Here is a 23,032-nt window from a genome sequence, read left to right as displayed (position 1 = left end):
TTTATAAAAATCCCTATCGAAGGACCATTAATTGTTTTTACCTTCTGAAAATGACTTAGTCTGTTTACAGTGAATAATCTTTAGTCCTTTCACATTTGCATGGTTGATTTGCATATATTATTTACTTTGATTATTAAACAGCCTGCATTTTGAACTTACTGCATTCTAAATAATAGCAAAGTGTATAATAAAACTTTGGTGTATTTTGTGGGTCCCTTTATGTGATAGACAAGCCGAACGTTGCATATACCAAAGGCAATGTTTCATGGTTTCTCCTCCAATTATGTGACCATTTATAACAATTATTGTATTTATTTTGGGCTTTAGAGAAAAGAAGCTACATACAACAGACATATAGAAATGTATGTCAGGAAAGAAAACATTCACTCTAATCATTTAATTTGTTTAACAGTTCAACTGAATAAGTTAGTTAACTAAGTATTGAACTTTCTGATTATTTCAGTAATACGTTTTCTGCAATTTAATGCAAGATTCACTCTATCAAAAGTTGGAATATTAGAGAAAGAGAATCGCCATCTCCTCTGAGGGGGTTTCAGTAGTGCTGGGAATGTTACTTAAAAGTAAATAGTTACTTCACCAAGAAAGTAACTGAGGTAAGGAAAGGCATGGTAAGTTTATTTGTACAACAAAATTCAAGGACAATTCAAAGTGTTGACATGAATTAAACAACAAAATATAAGAAAATAAAGTGAAAATTGAATGAAAATCAATGCAGATAAAAACAAAAAAAAACAAAAAGGTTGGGCTATAAGCGTAAACTACCAGTCAAAGGCAGTTCTAAACAAATGCGTTTTTGACTTTGAAAGGAATTCAGGGTTTTAGCACTTTTTGTCAATGTGAGGATGGAGGTTGTTGAGGACCCAAATGCAGAGAACAGAGATGCAGAGATGAGTAAAACCAGGGGAAAACACACACAAGGAGCATAACAACAACAAGAAACCAGCAATGAGGAACTGAGATGGTGTATATATGAGAAACAGAACAAATAATGGGCAAATGAGCTAATATGGAGCACTTGTGAATAGAACTAAAGGCTGATTTATACTTCTAAACTAGGTCGTCTGCGTAGGTGTTGCAGTGAAAGAAAGGGCGTCCCCGGCCCCCTCTGCAGACACTCTGCTGTACCTCTCCCAAATTGTGGGTGACAGATCGACAGCGCGGAAAAGAACTTGTGAATTTTGACCAGCTACAAGAGCGAGGTGCGCAAGAACGATGGGACCCTTTTTCCACCTGGATCCCCGCTCTTTTTCGCCCTCATGTCCGTCCGTTGTCAGACAAACTTGCCCCCACTTCCTCACCACCTTGGCTGTATCTAGACCCACAGACCACGCTTCAATATTGAGCATAAATCAAAAATGTCTGTGTCATGCTTACTGCGACACACTGCTGCGGGGAGTATAGCCAGCCCTTAACTAGAAGGAAGCAAAGGATAAAGGAAACAGGCACAAGGGGGCAACAGAGAGTGACTCAAGAAATACAAAACAGCATAAAAATAACAAAATGGAAAAGAAACCTATGAACACAGAATAACATTAATCAAACTTTAAAAAGAAACTCAGAAGTACACAAGGGGAGAACCATAACACTTTTACAGTCTTCTGGAAGTTTTTTCCAGATAAATGGAGCATAGGAGCCGAATGCTGCTCTTCCACGTTTGGTTCTAGTTCTGGGTGTACAGAGTAGGCTTGAACAAGAAGACCTAAGTCCTCTGGGAGGATGATCCACTGACAAAAAATCTGTTATGTATTTAGGTGCTGATCGTTTCACTGATTTATAGCCTAACAGAAGGATTTCAAAGTCTATTCTCTGAGCTACAGGGAGCCAGTGTAAGGACTTCTGGGCTGATGTTCTACTTTCTTGGTTCCAGTGAGAGCATGGTCAGCACTGTTTTGGATCAGCTGCAGCTGTCTGATTAACTTTTTAGGCAAACCTGTTGAGAATCTGTTACAGTAATCAATTGTAGTAAAGACAAATGCATGAATTTGTCTTTACTAGAATTGGAATACCTAATTCTTTTTATTTAGTTGGAGAAAATTAATCCACATCCAAGTACTGATCCGTATTTAACCAACACTTTGATGGTTCATGAACCTGTTTTTTAGTGGAACCCTTGTATTCTCAGTAATCTCAGTGGGTCCTTCCTTATCCTTTGTTTTAGGAAGAGCCAACTTTTTGTGTCTGTTGATACTTGGATTAGAAGACATAATTCCCTGAAGTCATGGCCAGGTTATGTCGTATAGCCTGTCAGGCTTCTTTTTCAGACGTGGGTTGGATTGTTTGTTCTTTGGCTTTGCTTCAAGTGTTTCCCAGCCACCACTCTTATTATTGTCATTAGAATCCGCACTTTGTTTCTCGGTTCTGCTGGTAGTAGCTCAGTTACTGCTAATCAAAGTTTCTAGGCGAAGTAATGAAAAGTAATCAAAATCGAAAATGCTGAATGATTTGAATGACTTTTCCATAATCGAAACTTTCAATATAACTGGAAGTTAAACTATTAAATATATAATGTTTGATTTTAATTGACATATAATATAATTAATTAATCAAAAGCACTACATATACGAAAACATATACTGATCTTCTCCATTTTGGTGTGTGTGGTGGGACAAGTCAGACAAGACAGTCAATTACAGTATATTTATGTAAATGTGATGATTATGTTAAATGTTTATACTAAAAGAAAAATAAAGCAAATTAAATGTGTATAAACTTTTCTTTCATGCACACTACTAGGTTTAATTTGGATAATAAATAACAGAAACGCTATAAACAATGCTTTTCAAGCAGTCTAACAAAGGAGAAGTTACTTTGGGATAAAATTAAACTGGCATCAAATGATGTGGATAAAGTTGTTTTTTGTATACATTGTAACCATGCACAGGAACATTTAGCTTTTAATTATAGACAATGCTTCCAATTCAGAACTGCTGACTCTGACGATCTGAACCCCCATTTTATGTTGAACATCCGCTCAATTAATGTATGTTTCGTTAGCCAATCTCATATCTGTACCTCAGCTGCTGCTGTGTTTCTGCACTGAAAGGTGGTTCCAGCAACAGAGAGAGTGCACTTATGGAAAGTCACTTTGATTCATTAAGTTAAAGTAACGTGTCATGTAAAAATGTAAGTAACATAATTATGTGAAAAAGTAATTACTTAGATTATTCAGTTACTGAAAAATAACTTCCTTTCCAATACCGTTATGTTTTTTCGCTAATCCCAACACTGCTTTTCAATGCTCGGATGATCCCTGAGGCCATGTTGTCAGGGGCTTAAATGACCATGAGGAACAAGGTCTAAGGGGATTTGGCAGAAGTTAGAGGCAGAGGCCTCAGTGAACCGATCCACAGATGCCTTAGCTGGCTCTGGGGATGTGGAATGTCACCCCACTGGGCGGAAGGAGCCTAAACATTTGCAGGAGAGGGCAGCTATAATGCAAATGCTGCACTGGGAGGAAGAGAGTGCTAAAGAAAAAGGCAAATCTCTCGATTTACTGGCCCGTCTACTTTCTTACCCTAAACTTTGGTCACGAAATTTGGATTCTAACTGAAAGAACAAGATCCTGGATACAACCGGTTGAAAGTAACTTTCTCCACTGGTTAGTTGGGCTGTCCCTTAGCTCGGAGCTTGGTTATTCTTGGCTCTTAGTAGAACCCTTTCTCCTCCACGTCGGGAGGGCCTCAGGGATCTTTTGTGGATGCCCCCTTTACTCCTTCCTCGGGATGTGTTCCAAGCATATTCCACTTGGAGGGGTTGACCCAGGTCTTAATGGAGGGACTATGTCTCTTAGCTGGCCTGAAAGCACCACGGCATCTCCCAGAGCAGGGGTCTGGAGAGGGGGAAGTATATATAAATCCCTTTATTGTCCCACAATGGGCAAATTCACTCTGTGCATTTAACCCGTCCCCTGTGGGCTGCCATTGGGCGGCACCCAGGGAGCAGTTTGGGGTTAAGGGTCTTGCTCAGGGACCCAGAGTGGGACTCATCCCCCCAGAGACTGTGGGGATGAGTGGGACTTAAACTCAGAACCACTACGCCACCACTTAAGTTTCTGAGTCTTTGCTCAGACTGCTACCCCAGGAATCCAGTCCCTGATAAAGTGGAATTATATGGCAATGGTGGAGAAGACAGCTAACTTCACATTTTTCTAGGATTAGGTATCGGCACCTTCCATAAGGAGGATAAAGCAACAAAAGGCCATTACAAAAAAGGTTTTATTTTCACATAGTATCCAAGCATATTAACGTGGAGTTGAATGGAACAGAAAAAATGTAGTAGAGAAAAAGTCTTGGATACTGCCCTTCTCAGTAGCTTGACATTGAGAAGTGTCAGGCCAGTCTTGTAATATTTAAATTGCATAAGAGCCATATTTTAAAATCTTTATTAGCTGTAAACCCTAATCATTAAAATAAACCAAAATAAATTATTTTATGTCTCAGTTTGGATTTAATCAGTATAATTTGCACTTTTTGAAAATATTCAATAAATTTAATTTACATTTAAATTGTATTTATATTGTTGATATATACTAATATTTATGAATAAAAAGAAAATAACCCTTGTGTAGTAAAATATCAAAAGAAGACTTTTAAGAACAATTAAGTTTGTAATTTGTATGTTACAATGCTAATCTTCCCATTTTGATGCAGATTGTGTCTTTATATGTGATTATATAACTTAGAAATCTTCTTGGCAGATACATATCTTATTTAGTAATCTACAAAAAGCCTTTAAATATTTTTGTTTAGTCTTTTATTCAACACAGGTTTGATGCTCCAAAATTCTGAAAGCAAGGAACACCTGTTTTTGGTTTAAACAGCTCAAAGGGCTCACACTAATTCCCTATTGCTATTGTTCCGTAGTTCCAGTTGCGTAAAAAGCAACAGGGTGCCATATGAGTCCCTGCGGAGTTGTCTGATTTTTTTTTAATGTTGCTGTTGATCGATTTCTGGATGTAATTAGTTTGATCGGGCCAAAATTATTAATTGGAAAGCTATCAGACTAGAAACACCAATAGTGCAGAAATGCACCTTGTGTCTTACATATCTTGTTTTCTAATAGCCACCAATATTTTTTCAATCTGTTCCAATGTGCAAGAGAGTAAAGGAAAAGAATCATTTGAAGGATCACTGCGCCTCTGCTCTCACCTCTGTCCTTGATCAAATGAAACTTTTACTTGAAGGTGTCACTGTAATTAGAGTCTCTGCAAGTGTGGGAAAAGTGGATATGGAGTGAGTGGGTGGATGAATATGTGTGTGTATGAATGTCAGGTTTCTCTTTTTTAATTGCCTGCATATTGTGAAGTGCAAATCTCATCTTTTAGAAGTGTAAACAGTCAAGAAAATCTTTTAAAAAAAAGCTTCCAACCGATCTAATCAGTTTTTGGAAATCACAGTTAGACAATAACACAATTTTGGTACTGGGATTTTTTTTTATTGTTGTTATCGTACTCGTCGTACTCGTCGTACTCGTCGTCTCCCGCTTTATCCGGAACCGGGTCGCGGGGGCAGCAGACTAAGCAGAGACTCCCAGACTTCCCTCTCCGCAGACACCTCCTCCAGCTCTGTCGGGGGAAGCCCTAGGCGCTCCCAGGCCAGCCGAGAGACATAGTCTCTCCAGCGTGTCCTGAGTCGTCCCCTGGGCCTCCTCCCGGTGGGACGTGCCTGAAACACCCCCCACCCCATCACAGAGGAACAAGGGACCTACCCACTCCAGCCGGTGAACAATACCTCCTTAACGACCAACCCTTAACAATCATAGACAGGTTTCAGGTACTACAGGAGACAATCCCCCTCTTAATGGCAATCCCCCTTTAACGACCCCTAGAATCATAGACAGGTTCAGATATTACAGGCTAACGATGGGACTAAACGACCCATTCATCGGTTACCATTTGCATGTTTCCAAGCGATACAAGGCTTTGTCTATATAAGACTCAAACTCACTGCGGATCCAGACATTTGAATTGAGAAAGCTTCCTGGAGAGGTGGCGAAACGTCTTCAAATCTTGAAAACCAAGTCCAGTGGATATTTTTTGAATTTTTATGGAATGACTATGACCTGGATGACTGAGAACCTTCATCAGCATATTTTTGTTGTTATTTTTTAACTCTGCCAATACTATATAAGTAGAAAAGAAAATGTATATTAATCAGATGATCTTTATTAGGATAAGCTTGGTTAACATAAAGTTACATATTTGCATAGTCTTCACAATTAATTTTTGTTATTGCAAATAAAATGTAACTGAAAGAGACTGAAAGTTTAACCTAACCCAGCAGACACATAAGATGACTAAGCATGTATTTCAAATCTAAGATGTATCACAAATCTTTGACCAGCAAGTCCAAGTCCAGTTTTTTGGCACCAAAGCCACTTGCAAGCCTAATTTTCAAATCTAAGTTAAGACTTTCACCCTAAATTCCAGATTAAGCCAGAAGTATATTATCAAATAAGTCCATGTCAAGTTATAATCTTTTGCAACCAAAATATGCAAAGTTGCAGGTCTTTGAGGGACAACTGTAAGTCATTTTCTTAGAAATTCAACCTACTGGTAAGTAAAACTAAAGCATTTCAGTGACATGTCTCAAACCTTTGATAGTGAGGTTCAGCATTAGTTTCAATTATGACACCACAATTCTAACTCAAGTCTCTCAGGGGATGTCATGGTTAAATTTAATGGAGGAATCAAATGCAGAGATGAGATTTAGTTAAGCATTATGTTAATAATATAAAGGTGCTTACAGAAGTGAATGGATATTGAAAACAAAAAGTAGGATTAGGAGTAGCAAGGAATGTGTGAGAGACAACACAATTACAACCAACAGGTGAATTCAACTGAAAATGAAGAGAGCCAGTGATATGTCAAGGTGAATAAATAAAAGAGAAACAGGTGTGCTAATCAAAGGGAATTAGTAGGCAGAGAGAAATGTGGAGAAGCCGAAGAATACCAGGAAGGAGCTAAAATAAAATATAGAGAAACCCTATAGTGTATCAAACATATAAAGGTTGAGGAATAACACAAAATCACAAAAAATAAAAATAAAAAAACATACAAAAACAAACTACAGTAATAAAGAGCACATGGAAATACACAAAAGACAGCAAGGCATAAAGAACACAATAAATAGCAAGAAATTATCAAAATAGATACACAAAAGAAAACTAAAACTCAATTTACTCAGCTCACCAGAGCTGTTTGGAGCCTACACAGGGTACTACTGGTGGTGTTGGTGAGACATGTCATGTTCACTTTCTGTTTTGACTGCTGAGATATGTTTGGGTCCTGTTCAAGCTATCTCTGTCTGAATGAAGTTCTTTATCTGTGATATCTTGAAGTCCAGAAGCACTTTAAAACACAGCGCCTTGTACTGCAGTTTTCGACTGAGCACTTGTCATGTTCACATGGTTTTTGTTTCATGTAGTAAGGGGTAGGTAGCCTAGACTAGTGCTAGCTCAGCATGGCGGTGGGTTTGCCCTCTCTCTCCCCTGACTCTTGCTAAACCTTCCTCTCCTTTCTCCTGCTCTCTGTGTCAGATGTTCATTTATTCCTCTGTCTCCTTTAGTGATATTTGCATGTGTAATCAGTGTTGTATTTTTGTAGCTTTGGAGGCTAGGGTGTCAGAGTAAGAATTCTGGCCTCAGGCTGTTAAACATCCAAGAGTTAGAGGAGGCCCCCTTGTTAACTGCCCACAGACACTAAGGCAGTTCTCTGCGTACTGCCTTAGACAATATAGCCCCTTTGAAAAGAAAAACTTAAAAAATTGAAAGCTTGCTCCTTGGTTTACTGCAGAGCTGCACACTTTGAAGCAAAATGCTTGGAAACCAGATAGAAAATGTCACTCTACATGCCTACGGTAATCCTACCAGTCTGGAAAAATAGTATACTGCTGTATAAGATGACCCTTTGTAAAACAAGAGCAGCATAATTCTCCCATTTAATAGAAGAGAATAAGAATAATCCTAGATTTCTTTCTAATACAGTTGCAAAACTTACCCAGAGCCATGGCTCTGTGGAACTGTCCATCCCACCTGCTCTTAACAGTAATGATTTTTTTGGGTTCTTTCTAAATAAAATTGGTTCCATTAAAAATAGGATATTTAGCACACCTTAAAACTTTCCTTTTTGATAAAGCCTATCAGTCTGAAAAACTTACATGGAAAGAATAATAGATTATTTTAATAGACTATTTTATCAATACAATTATTTTTAGAGTTCGGCACTCAGACTTCAGCAGGAAACATTAGTGCTGTATTTTACTTTAATATGCATAAGCAGCTGTATGAGAACTGGGGTTCCCCCCCCCCCCCAAAAAAAAGTGCCAAGGTTGAGGCCAGTGTGTCAGCATGCTCAGAAGGAAGAGAGACTTGAGTAGAAAGCTAAGATACGTAGAACAGCAGGATGGGTAATAGAGGAGATGTGCTGCGAAGGCTTACAAAAGGGGCCAATGCCGCAAAGGCTTACCAAAGGGGCCAGTGCCGCAAAGGCTTACTGAACGGGGGCCAATGCCTCGAAGGGTACCAAAAGGGGAACAATGTCATGAAGGCTTACCGATAGGGGGCCTTTGTCGTGAAGGCTTACCAAAAGGTGACCATTGCCGCAAAGGCTTACCAAAGAGGGCAGTTGCCGCGAAAGCTTATCAAAAGTTCATTGGGATTAATGATGGGATGAATGATGAGATGAATGATGTGATGAATTATGGGATGAATCATGGGATGAAGGAGGAAGCTGGCTCAGAGCTCGTCTGCCTGGCTGTGTGTTTCCTGTACGGGGCCTCCTGTGGAGCAGATTGACAGTCTCCCTTTCTTTTTCTTAGTACACTTCTGACCCTTGAACCTCAGTTGGCCTAGGCAGATGGCCGCTGACACTGAGCCGGGTTCTGCAGGAAGGTTGTTCCCGTTAAAAGGGAATTTTTCCTCTCCATTGTTGCTACAAGCATGCTTGATGTGAGGGATCGCTTTCGAGTCAATTAGATGAAGCAAAGTTGAAGCAATCAGATTGTTTTCCTTGTGGTTGAATTGTCTTTGTAAAGTACCTTGAGAAGATGTGTTGTGAATTGCAGCTACATAAATATATTAAATTGAATTGCTCTGTGGAAAAAGTAAAAAAAAATTAATCAGAGTAAAATGTTATTTCGTTTTGAAATCAGCTAAAAATCTTTTAATACAGATTGAAAAAAAATCATTATCGTTTGTTTGTTGCAATTCAAAACCAAAAGTCAAATAAACCGACTATCTTACATCTGTTTTGACATCAACATTTCTTCTGCTGCTTCTCTATCTTCTGTCAACGTAGATCAGATTGGGATTACATTTCTTTTTGTATGACAGACAGATTGAAGTTGTACTAATGTTGCAAAACTAGCCACATTGGACTTTAACCCTGTATGGTGCCTTCTAATCATCATGAATCAGTCCCCACAATGTCTGCAAATTTGATGCGGGTGTCTGGGCAACTAGTAGTCCTGAGGTTGACAGCATGTACAATTGTGGGCTCAGGATATAGCCCTATGGGACCCCAGTATTGAACATGATGGTGGACAATGTAATTGGGCCAATCTGAAGGGCTGTGATGTTTTTAGTTTCTGCAATTTTTTCATCATCCAGATGCATGCTTTGGGATTTTTAATGTGCCTGAGAGCAGCATAAATTGATTGTCTGTTGACTTGAAAGTATACTGGTGTTGTTTAAAGTTGGGTGGGATATGAGTCTTGACATGCTGTAACACCGTAGCCAAAAATAGGCTTTGTAACTCCCATTTGCCACAACAGAAGCCTTAAAAACATCAGCAACGTCTGTTTGTGGGTGACGCATCATTGTATACAGCCCTAAACTACATCAAAAGACAAGTGAACTGTTCACACCTTTGCTGATTTCTCTCGACTCTTGGGAATTCACCCACCTTTCCCATCTTCTGCCTTTCATTTATTCTTTGAGTTTGTCTATCCCTTAACTTTCCATTTGCTGAACCTGAATAAAAGCTTTAACGACTCCAAAGCTGAAAGTCCCCCATACCCGACCCCTTTTCTCCGCCTGCCTACAGAGACAGACGTTTTCAAAACCAAAAGTGGGAATCCTCTGCCTTCTCCCCACATTCTTTTTCACATTCCCCCATTACTGCACATCCACAAATCATTCGAGGAGAGGATAAAGGCGTGCATGCTGGGAAATGAATAGCTTGATTTAGATTCAAATTGCATAAAGTGAGCTAATCGGAATAGCTGACAAAAGCTCTGTGACGAAGAAGTGATAACCTGCGGGCTGCTTCCTTATTGCAGGAGATGGGACTGAAGTGGTGGGCTGGTGTACAGGTCTAATTGCATGACTCAGTGAAGGGGTAGAATGACTGACATGTAAGAAAAAAATCCTTTGAGATTTAATACTTAATGACTTTAACTTTGCATCATAAATCAGAACTCACAGCCTTCTTTTTCTACACTTTAAAAGTCTTTCAAAAATTTCAAAAAGCAAAACTTTTCACTGATTCCCTTTTCTTTACTCCTTTAAGGAGGATTCTCCAGTCTTCTAAACAATAAAATATTTTTTGTCTGCCTTTGGACTTCTTGTTTAGAAGTCTTGTTTAGGCTTTGCAGGCGTTTTTCTATGTAGATATCTTTTCACTTTAGATGCAGTGCTATTGCACTAGTGTTTTTCTGTAGTGCATATCTTGTAAATAATCTCATAACCTTCAAGGTGTTATATATCGAGAAAACTATGGCCAATTACAGGCATTCTACTTCAGTTTATTTATTTCAGGGTGGATCACATCATGAAGCACTTCACAAAAGAAGTAAATCCTGTCTAATCATACAAAGATATTCCAAGTAATGTAAACACATTTACCCTGTAAGGTTCTATTTATTTTACAAATAGTTCCAAAAATCTTTTTATCTAAGGAAAACAGATTGCTTCCAGTAACTGACTGGCAGCATTGTGTCATTGACTTTGCCGCATTACTCATTTGAGCTGTTAACAGAATGGAAACCGCCTCTTAAACAGGAAGAAGATTCCTGCAGAACCTGAACTGCCATGTGGGTTTTAGAAGACAGAGCACACTCAAAAAAAGAAAAGAAAAGAAAACAAAAACTGAAGCTCTGGTTAAATAGTACTTTAAAGGTTAAACAAAAGCAAAAAGTTAATGGCAGTAGCAGCTCCTGTATTTCATCATAGAAAAGGAACACAACTGAGCAGATGTCAAAGTTTAAAATCCTTTGGATGAAATAGCAAAAGCTCAGCCAATGGCTATGTTAAGAGAGAGGCTGGGTTGAACAGTAAACATACAAGGCCAAGTTTATCATGAATAGAAAGAGAACGTTAAGATGTTGGAAGTAGTAGCTTAATAGCCTGGAGGTACTACAAAGAAGAAAACATAATGTGAGAACATGAAGTTTAAAGCTGTAAAACAAGTAAATAATGTAAAATTAGAGCATAGTTGGTGAATTAAGTTGAATGCAGGAAAGACGTCAGTATTTCTTCCTGATGCCAAACAGAATTTTGATGCTGGGGCTTGATTATAAATAGGTTTACACGTGAGAAGGAGTAGGGGTAGTTTCTCTAGATTTGACAATGGACCGATGGTGGGAAGCTAAAAATAGAGGAAGATTATCTTTATTTTATCTTTTTTGCAGGATTCCTGCTGCACTGCTTTGGGTCTCCTAAAGGCCTCCAACCTTGTTTAGTTATTTTTACTGATAGTTTTAGGTCAACCATAAAAAGTAACAAATGCTTGGACTAGATTTCAGTGGACTGGGAGAGTGGGCTTTTTTGTTTCTTTGTACAGTCTGGCCTAACAGAGCTGGTATATAAGTATGGAATAAAATTTAAATCATCAAGTGGTAAACATAATTATACTTTTTTGTCACTTGTCGGAGAAAGTGTTGGGTAAGCTGTGGCTGAGTAAGTAGCCTCAACTAAGGAAAAAAGAAAGCAGCGATACAATGACATCACTGGATAAAAAGGTCCATGTGACTGGGAATCTGCACTTATAATTCACTGAGAGCTAATTAACAGCATGCAGATTATTTCTCTAATGAAGGACACTGAAGGGTAAAGTCTTCACTACCAATTATCCCCACAAAGTCACCTCGTGTTTTTTGCTGCAGTTGAATAATTGATAATGTATTATAAATCCCGGAAAAGTTAGGCCTTAAATTTGCTTTTCCAGTTTTGTGATAGGTGGAGTCTTCATTTGCTGAGGCAGTATTCTATGATTCTATTATTTTGAAGCTAAAATGTAATAAAAAACAAAATTAGGCACTTGTATAGTCTGCCCAGAAAATCACATCAAATGCTTTATTCTAACTTTCCTAACTTTGGCTCAAACATAATTCATAATCACACATTATCTGCATGGTCTCTGTTTTTATTTGAATCATTTTTATGACAACATGACATAAACAATTATGCTACAAGATTCATTAAACTCATCTCTGACATGACAACATCTCCCAATAGCATGAAAATTGACAATGTGAAGTGTTACCACTAAGTTACTGTTCACTTATAATTTCAACAGAATGTTTTAAATTAAAAAAGCAGTTTTGACAGTAATCTATCAGCTCAGGTCTAAAAGAAGGCTCATGATGAAATTCAGCTATTTGCTAATAAGAAACACCAAAACTGTCCAGAGCTAATTGAACCATCCTCATCACTCTTTATTGAAATTAAAACCTTGAGTACAAAACAGCTTCCTTGTTATAAACTGTTCACACAAATTGTTAAACAAATGGAACAATTGTTTTTAGATGTTTCTGATATTAGTTATCATATTATATTTTGCCACTAGATACACTCCCAAATTATTATTTTTTTTTTTTTTTGCTTTTTGAACTGTTTTTTTTTTTTTTTTTTGCTTTTTGAACTGAACATTTTAATTCTTAATTGTTTTTTTTTTTTTTTGAGAGTAAAATAAACCTTACAAGCTGTTAGTTGCCTGATTTGCCAGGCTGTCTACTCCAGTAGCTAGCCTAATTTCAGCTGCCTGGTATTTACTGTATGCTGATTATAGCTCGCAAACTATCACTGTATTTTTAAAGATCATTAACTAACAAAGATTGATGGGTGGGACCCCCCTAGCTATACTAAGACCACCATGATTTCTGCAATCCGAAATATTTTCCAAAAGCCATGTTTTCTTTCTGATTAGAAAAAGGGAAGTATGTTAATTTTCTTTTAAACTTTAAACAATTACTCTTTTTTTAAAGCGGGAGAACTCCAGTAACATCTACACGTTCTCTGGGCTCCTATTCTGAGGAACTTAAACTGCAGGAAAAGTAGGGTAGATAATTGTTTTGCAGTTTTTGAGCTGTAAATTGCAAATTTCAATTGTATTAAAATAATAAAATAAATGCAGCTTTTTGTCTATAATAAATTAGCATGTGCTGTAATAGGTTTTATTTTTCTGTGTCAAAACAAAGGAGCTTTAACAGGAAACAATTCTGTATTGATCAGTTTTGTTTAATGGTTGTGATGAATTATAAATGATGTGTTTAATTTCATTATCTTTGTGTCCTTTCCTATCTGGGCCTTGATCTATGTTTTGATTTTTTTCTCCATTCAGTTTAGACCAGTAGAGGTTTTCTAACATGAGCAGAGAGTGTTTGCAGTTTATGTCGTTGATGATGCAGCATGATACCAAATGGATGGTTTTAGTATATTTCCTGCAGGAAAAAGTGGTTCCGACTACTATGTGTTTGATCAATTTATTCTTCTATGTAAATCCTCCCTCTCATCTCTCCAACTCATTATTTGTATTTTACTTTCCTGCTTTCCCTCAGAGCCAAGAAGAAGACCAAGCCCTTGAACCTTAAGATTCACAGCAGTGTGGGGAGCTGTGAGAATCTTCCCACGCAACGGTCACCGCTCCACAACGAACAATCTCTGCGATCCTTCTTCTTTCCCTCTTTCATCCCTTCCACACCTCCCGTTCATGCTGAAACACCCTCTGCAAGTAAGTGAGCTGACATTATAAATCCATCTTACATTTTATTATCAGTTCATGTCAGTGTTTCATTTTCTACAAATGGCTTTTTCTCCATGCAAAGACAAGTCACAGAGGTTATTTGTTGTTGTGTTGAAAAATGCTCTGTTGATAGTTTATTCACATTGGTAACTTAAAAATTACGCAACGGTATAACCTATACACCTGTAATTCAATTCAATTCAGTTTATTTCTATAGAGCCAATTCACAACACGTCATCTAAAGGCACTTTACAGTTCACCAGATCATACATTCAAATAGATTCAAAGTTTTCTATCAAAGGAAAACCAGTTCATTTCATCGACTCATTGACTCGAATGCAATCCCTCACACTAAGCATGCTTGTTGTGACAGTGGAGAGGAAAAACTCCCTTGACTGGGGTTCAAGGAGACAGAAGCAGAGTTACAAAAAGCAGTTGTAAAAGGCGGCCCCTTCCAGGAAACACACAGCCAGGTAGACAAGCTTTGAGCCAACTCCCATGTCAGAGGATGATGAGAGCAGATCCAGCTAGTCATAGTCAGAGAAAAAGGACCACGCTGGAAAAACAGGCCGATCTCCAACATCTATAAACAAAGGTGTTGATGGCAGCAGCACAGCTGATGTTTCTCTCAAGGATGATGTCACCAAACAGGAACAGACGAGGCAAAACTACTATGAGAAAAAGCAGAGAGAGCAGAACGTTAGAGGTTGAACTAACAGATTCTGCAGAGTGGGAGAATAAAGATAGAATGAGGCAGAGTGATGCAAAAGGGGTCCCTATGTCCTCCAGCAGTCTAAGCCTATAGCAGCATAACTATAGAGATAGCTCAGGATAACCTGAGCCACTCTAACTATTTATCAAAAAGGAAAGTTTGAGGCCTACCCTTAAAAATAGACAGGTTGTCTGCCTCAGGGACTAAAACTGGTAGTGGGTTCCACAGGAGATGAGCCTGATATTAGTTTCTCCAATCTGCCTCCCATTTTACTTTTAGAAATTCTAGGAATCACTAGTACACCTGCAGATTGAGGGTGAGGTGCTCTGTTAAGGACATAAGGAACAATCAGATATCTGATATAAGATAGAGCTTAGCCATTTTAAGGCTTTATATGTGAGAAGGATGATTTTAAATTCTATTCTTGATTTGACAGGAAGCCAATAAAGAGAAGCTAGTATAGGAGAGCTATGATCTCTATTCTTCTTCAGAACTCTGGCTGCAGCATTTTGGATCAGCTGAAGTCTTTTAATTACAGTTTGTGGACTTCCTGACAGTTAAGAATTACAATAGTCCAGCCTTGAAGTAACAAATGCATTGACTAGTTTCTCAGCATCCCCCCTGGACAAGATATTTCTAATTTTTGCAATATTCCGCAGATGAAAGAAGTAAATTCTAGAAACATCTTTGAGATGTTTCTAGAATTTATGAGATTTAAATGACAGGTCCTGATCAAAAATAACACTAAGATTTCTTACTTTATTATCTGAAATCAGTTTAATCCCATCCAAATGAAGTGACACTTTTGTCTTTTCTTAAGGCTATAAATGAACTGTGGAACTCTTTTATAAAACTCTGTTTTGCACTTTGTCGTGTGCATTTACAACAGCAAAGAAATTCGTCTTTCTATTAATGTGTTTTTTTGGTTGAAAAACTTTCATGGCACAGCTTAGTTGGAAAATGGACCATATGAGAAATCAGGCTGTTCCATTACGGATGGAGGTAGTGTATCGCTGCACACTGGCTGCCTTATTGGTTGATGCATTATAGGCAAACTGCGGAAGCCATTAGATTGTGGAGGAGATGGGAAAAGGCACAAAAATAGAGAGTAATGGAGGTCCTGTCAATGAAACGAGTGATGCATGGTCGTGGCTTTAAGTTGGGAATACTATCTGCCAGAACTGACTGGGATGTGGAACGCAGCCATGAATAGATGTACGAGGAGGCATGACGTGAAATAAGCAATCAAGAATTGCCTAAGATATAAAGAAGAAAGGACACAGAATTAAGATCATAGAAATACAAAAAAAAATATGCAAGCACCTCAAACTATTCTCAATGAGTTTTAATAGAATTCAAAACCTAAATGCACACTATTACTGAGCAACATTTCTATGTCAACCACAGTTTCAATCAATCATTCAACCTTTACTTGGAGAGCAATTTAAACATAAGGACAACAAAAAGGGTTAGATGCAAGATAAAAATTAGGAGGAAAATAAAACAAAAAAAGCTGCAAACAAGGATCGAAGTTTTTTAGAAGGTATATAACTTTCATTCAAAGGACCAAGATAACACAATTGTCTTGATTGAAATGAAGAGATACTAAAGGCAAAAATTAAAAAGTCAGAGAATCATAGAAGACCTAATATGATATTTAAATTTAGGGACTCGAATACCAAAACCACTAATTAAAGATAATTGCAAAAAAGATTACACAAAATATCCATTTATCCAAAGAACTGCTTATTTTTTAAAACCTGAATATACCCACAAAGTTATTTGAAACTTGAGAGACTCACACAAAGAAAAGAAGTGATTAGGAAGATTTTACTGACATGAATGAAAAAAGTTCTTTGGTGCTCAGACCCCGGCAGAAGACACAATGCTGTAAGTTGACATTAGCTTGGATGAATAACTTAGGAAGAGCATTAGAGTAGTCTCCCTCCAGGACCCTGTCACTGGTGGTGTAGCAAGATGGACTACAAGAGAGGGAGGAGATGGGGTAGAGGTGGGTCAAAGTTCAGCTGAACCGCTTAATGTGCCTTCATCTTAATGAAGAGCCTCTTGTGAAGCAACTGGCTTCAGAGAGGGTGCGGTCAGCTAAACCTAAAGCCAAAAAAATTTAGTTTTCTTTCTTTCATATCTCATCACTTGTCTGGTTTTTTTTTTTTTACTGCTTTATGCTTACCTTTTTTTTTTTTCTAAAGGCTTGATGCAATTGTATGGGTTTTACAAAAAGAGTAAATCTGATGATTATTCAGGACTTAGATCAGGATTTATTTTCAAAAGTCATCTATTGCACACATAAGCCAATCCTAAAACATGGATATTTAAGTGGAGTTAGTTGATTAATTTCTGGAGTTAAACAGCAACCATTCAGTGTTCATATGAATTTTGGAGCAGCTTTAGCTTAGAAGGGCTACATTCTTATAGAAGACAGAGTAGGGAGAGCATGGCTGTAAGCTTCTTGGCAAGGTAGTCAGCAAAGGCGTACTTTAAAGTTTTCCGCTTTTGATAGAGGGAGAAAGTGTCAAAGAAGCATGATAAAATGTGTTGTTGACGAGAAACTGGTTTACATTAACATTTACAGTCAGTGTCGTCTTACACTTAAGTATTTGCTCTCTACTTAAATGGATTTAGCATTTTATGCAAAAACGAAAAAAATAATAAATAAAAAGGAAACAGAACTCTAGTCAAGAGAACAGATGATTTTTGCCTCTGTTACAATACCATTATACTGGTATGGCTTCATATAGGCCTGTATGTTGGAGCAGTTCATAGCACTGCTGCCTGATGACAAGAAGGTCCCAGGTATGATTCCCGGCCTGGGGTTTGCATGTCCTCCTTGTGCATGTGTGGATTTGCTTCACGTACTCCTGCCTCCTCCTGCAGTCCAAAAACAGGACCATTAGGTTAGTTGGGGATTCCATATTGCCCTTAAAACGTTGGTGCTTTTGTGTCTCTGGGTTTTGCCCTGTCCTGAACAAATTACCAGCCCAGTGTTTACTCTGACCTTTGCCCACAGACTGCTAGAGATAAGCATCAACCCCCATAACCCTAATAGAAAAGTGGCAGTTGATGGATGGATGCAGTATTCTAATCTGTTGTGTTTTCGTTAGCTGTAAGCAGAAAACCCTCCTAACAACCAGAAGTAAAGGCTTTAAAACATCAGTCGGTGTGTCAGTAACCTATATGTTAATTTAGTAAGGTAGATTCTGAAATGAGTAAACATTTCAGTAATATTCTTATTACCCTATTATGATTGATTTAAAAATAAATGGGTGATTCGTATAATTAATCTTAGACATTTTACCACAGTTATTTAAACCAACTAACCCAGCTTTCAAAGAATGTCATGAAAGCTGCACAAAAAAAGCTAACATGAATATTTACCCCTAATATTTCCTTGTTGTTGATATCTAATTCAGCTTTCTTTCAAAACTCAAAATATTTTAATGGATATCAATATGCAAGCCAGATTAAGAGAAAATGGTTAATCATTGAAATATCTTGATTTATTACCTTGATTTATTATTAGAGCTTAACAATTGACGATTACTGACAAAGGAAATCAGAAAAGAGAATATATTCCAACTTTTAGGGAATATTTTGTCACCCAGAATGTTGTGAAAGAGGCTTTGACTGATTGTTCAATGCAATATGTCCGTATACACAGGGTGCATACGAAACAAATTTTTCGATACATACAGCTTTTCAACAGTGAATAAGCAACTTAGCAGTGAAATGAACATTTCCATTTATAAAGTGCAGTAGTGGGCCACTGCTTGTAGGCGCTGCCATTTATGCCAATATACAGTGGGTACGGAAAGTAAAATGGCTTTTCATACTTGTTAAGCACGTGCTCAACTCTGAGTGCACCTACATAGAATTGATTGAACTAATTCATAGCGGCTATTGTGAAACCGAAAACTCTGAAATCCCGACCTTAGCTAGATCAATTTAGAGTTGCGGATTTGAATCTGAGTTTGTTAAACCTGCTAGGCCCCTGGTCAGTCAGGAGGCTGTGAGTAGAGCGTCTTCTGTTTTTTATTATTGCTTTCACTTTGGTCATTGTGGCTACAAAGTGACAGTGACAGTTTGCAGCTAGGCCAGAAAAAACCCCAAAAAACCAGAACAAAAACAAAACCACTTTTGACAGCCACAAGGGGGATGCTAATGGAGGAACAGCAACCAATTAAAGTGCTTTAAATATCGTTAGCAGGTATCAGGAACTTTTGCTCTTAAAGCTGTATTTATTTCATTTTCTGTTGTTAGCAGACCACTTGTTTAAGATTTTGAAGCCCTCAGTTTAACTGTTAAAGATTGAAAACAGCATTAGTAATCGAATTGAAATGATATGATCTATTTACCAGGATACTTAGATAGAAGATGATATCTGTGTGGTCAACCTGTCTCCATGCATTATGATCGGTCTCTAAATGGCAGGAAAATGAATGGAGGGGGGAGGCAATAATTAAATGAGGCATTTGTAATGATGTAATGACTTGGCTCTTTTGGATGGTGGATAAACAATCTGGCCCTTATACAGAACCAGATACTGACTCTACCCCTGGTTAAAAAGCAAGAACTAAATTGGTGAAAATGCCCTTGCAAGACAAACAATTCATATACCAATGAGAACATGTAAAAATTGTTAACAATAGACAGGTTTGATTATTTTAATGCTAGCAAAGATATATAGAAAACTCCACATTCCACTTCATTGAAATGTGAACAAAATGAATTATTTTAATACTTCTTTTGCTTTGCTTTATTATCTTTTGAGTAGCGTCTTTCTCAATAATGTCCTTCTCCTCCTTGGATATTTCTGGATGTATTCAAATATATGAATCAAAAGCTATGGACACACTGCAGGCCTTAATACTCAATTCTGATTTTTTTTGTGAAATCCGACATTTTCAAATATATGCGAATATGTGATCTCCTGTGTGTAGGAGAAGAGAGCGAACAGGGATGGTACTGCCAAGGCTGCCGGCAGGTAAAACTAAAGATGTGTCAGCTGTTACTGTTTTGCATTGTCATTCTTGGTAGAATTCTGCTATCCGGTTGGGCAATTATTAAACTGTCAACACCTGTCGCCAACAAGCCTTGTTTGGGAAAAAACTCTGACTGTCCACCATGTAAAGTTTCTTTTTGACCAGCTTACATGAATGTTATGGTTCCCATGTCAGGTTTCTGGGTGTTACATGCTTTCAGCTTCAGCTGTAGGAACAGTCTACCAATTTCAATACTTCTGGATGAAGTAATGTTTAACATTTTTGAAACACTTTTGCTGAAATTATTATATAAATGTAATAAATAAAACAGTGACACTATTAATGATGATAAAAATAAATACAGTAAAGGAAAACTCTATGTTCACATTTTTAAGCTTTCTCTCAAGAGATCACTTGGAGCAAACAGTTTAAATAACACTTCATAATGTTCATGTATTAAACAACTATCAGGGATGTCTGTATCGTCCTAATTAGATAAACTGCTTGGAAAAACATGAACCTTAACACATAACAGTTAGGTATTCTTATTCTTAAGCACATGCATGAATCATAAAACTAATCCTAACAAAGTCACGCTAAATGAAATATATTAAGTATTTACATCTGTTAAACAATTTCACATTTCCTTAGTTTGTAAACAAAGACTTAATTTAATTTCATTAGGATGTTATGTGATTGGATAAAAAAAAGAAGTGCACAACTTGTTACCAGAAAATAGAACTGAAATATTTTTCTAAAATTTTCATAAAATCATAACATGAAGTTTTTCAAGAGGTTTCAAGTGGAATTGCATTAATAACCAATATCCAAACTGTTGCACATGTCACAGAACTGTTCAGAAATTACGTATCAAGAGGCTTTATTGTTAACATAACAGGGGTGATATTATTTTAGATATTGAAGGAGACATCAAATCCATGGTTTGATAAACTTTGAATACTGTAGAGCAATATAATCTACAAAGTGTAAAAGTTGTTCTAAAGCTTGAGCAGATTAAAATGGATAAGATAGTGAAAAAAAGAGGTAGAATAGCCCTTAAGTTATTTCCTGATTTTGAAGCTACAATCAGAAGCCAACTGTTCAATGAGTAAGACTTTCCACTATAGCATGATCGATGTTAACATCTTTTAGAGATATTATCATCATGACAACTTCAAAATGCAATGATAGCTACTTAAAATAGGGTCTTCTGACATTAATCCATCCAGATGAATCATCTACACCAAGCAAGTTGTTGCTACATGCATCAGGCAGCTGGGTGTTTGGGATGGGGGAGCATCCAGGCCATGGGGGAAAACAAATAGAAACTGGCTTTTTAAAAATTACACACAAAATTACAATAAAAAGCACTAAAATTAAATAAAGATGCCCTAACAACTACACCTAAAATAAATATTTATTTATAAATATATTTAATCAGTATGACATTTATTTTGTAATAATGAACTGGGAAGTTTATTACATTCACTCATTTACATTTTCATGTCACATTAAAGATTAAGTTACATTTAATTACGTATTCTATTTATTTAATTATATTTTTAACAGATTTATTTTTTTTTGCACTCTGCATAAAGATCAAACAATATCAATGTGTGTGAAGGGTCTACACTGAAATCTGAGGGGGACGCTTTTAAATTGATGTGGACAGACATTCTCCATCCCATATATCTGGGAGCTTCTTATAATACAAAAAAGGAAAGAATAATTTAAGTCTGAAGATTGACAAAGCTGGTGCTCATATATACATAAAAAGACCTGCAACTGTAGCTGCAGCAAAATACACTATACATTTAACTTATAGTAGTCTTTAATTTAACTCTCTGACTCTACACAATAAACAGTTTTAGAAAGCCTTAAAGATGGTGTGTGTAAAATACACATAAAAAAACAATAGGTAAAGTAAAAGAAGTAGCATTGAGTAAGATTTCTTATACAAGTGAGATTTGAGTCAGCAAGAGAGAGAGAGACAATATTATGGATACGTAAATGGCAGGAGAGATTTCCATATTTGGGGGGTAAAGCAGCTGAACAACATATGTACTCCATATGTTGTTCCAATGCATGAAAGAACATGCAATCTTATTTTCTCTTTTCTAATTTTGTCTTATCAAGTTTTTAAAACAAACACACATTTACACTCTTCTCATTTTCATTCATTTATACAGTCAGCATTCCTTGATAGCTCAAGCAGTCTCTGAGGGCGTACACTAAGGTAAGCAATAATATAGAGCAGATCCTGAAACACTTCGTAGATGATGCATTTACTCTCTGTACTTGTAAGCTTTCAGGATTGACAGGTGCAGTTAAAAATATATATTTTTTGTAGATAGAACAAGGTCTACTGCAAGATAGAGAACAACTAATTACTACCTGTCTCTTACAGTAGTGTTCTGAATTTTCCCTGGAAGAGGTTTTTAGAAATTAGCCGAGAGCCTGCTCAGGGTGATCCTGCTTCTTGAAGTTAAAGGATTTGGATGCTTTGTTCTAAGGTTTAAACAAACTCTTTGAAAAAAAAAAGGGAATATATATATATATATATATATATATATATATATATATATATATAGAGAGAGAGAGAGAGAGAGAGATTTTGCAGCTTTTAGTGATTTTTTAATGTTTATTTAAGTCTCTCTTTAATACATGAAAGATAAAGCTGTAGAACAAACTAATTAAATAAAAAGTACGACTTTCCACCAACATGTAATTGCAAAGCAAGCTATGTGCATTTTGGATGTTAACAGCTTATGCTTTTCATGCTTATCCTGCACTGACATCAAGGTAGATTATAATTCCTGATTGATCTATTTTCTTCAGAAAAGCTAATGGTCCTTTAATCTTTCATAACATATAAATCCATTTATTTAATAACATTTAAGTAATAGGTGTACAAACTGAAAGAAAAAAAGTCTGTCTACAGTATGTTGCCCAGACATTTTTTTTTTTTGAAGGAGATTTATGACATAGTTTATTAATAACACATGCATATGCAAACATCCCAACAAAGTCCAGCTAATTTGACCCATTGCCTCAGGTCAGGCTTTGTCCTTGCTTCAGTTCCAATAATGATGATCAATCAGAATATAAAAGAAGGATTTCTTCAGAGCTCTAAGCATGCTTGCTTAAGACACGCACAAAAAACTATTTCTGTCTGTATCCATAAAATACATTTAAGGAACTGGTTTCAAGACAAATACATGTTGTATGTTCTAAATGCAAAAATTGTTAGGATTATTCACATGCTGAATTGATTTACTCTAAAATAAAAACCATTGAAGTTAAAACTATAATAAAAGTATTTTAATTGTCTGAACAAGC

At 36.8% G+C, this 23,032-nt stretch overlaps 1 protein-coding gene across 4 annotated transcripts in view; it reads left to right on the top strand.

The window, feature by feature from the left end:
* The window catches only part of ksr2 (kinase suppressor of ras 2), a 171,688-nt gene that overhangs the window by 71,741 nt on the left and 76,915 nt on the right, over nucleotides 1-23,032 (top strand). For all 4 annotated transcript variants that reach the window (XM_015378853.1, XM_015378855.1, XM_015378854.1 and 1 more), the window contains one exon: nucleotides 13,797-13,969. In XM_015378853.1, coding sequence (XP_015234339.1) covers nucleotides 13,797-13,969 — 173 coding nt within the window. The remainder of the gene's footprint in view (nucleotides 1-13,796; nucleotides 13,970-23,032) is intronic.

The sequence above is a fragment of the Cyprinodon variegatus genome, unplaced genomic scaffold, assembly GCF_000732505.1.
Source record: "Cyprinodon variegatus isolate N-32 unplaced genomic scaffold, C_variegatus-1.0 Scaffold180, whole genome shotgun sequence".
NCBI classification, from domain to species: Eukaryota; Metazoa; Chordata; class Actinopteri; order Cyprinodontiformes; family Cyprinodontidae; genus Cyprinodon; species Cyprinodon variegatus.
The sequence above is the reverse complement of the archived record's forward strand: the minus strand, read 5'-3'. Positions and strand labels throughout refer to the sequence as shown.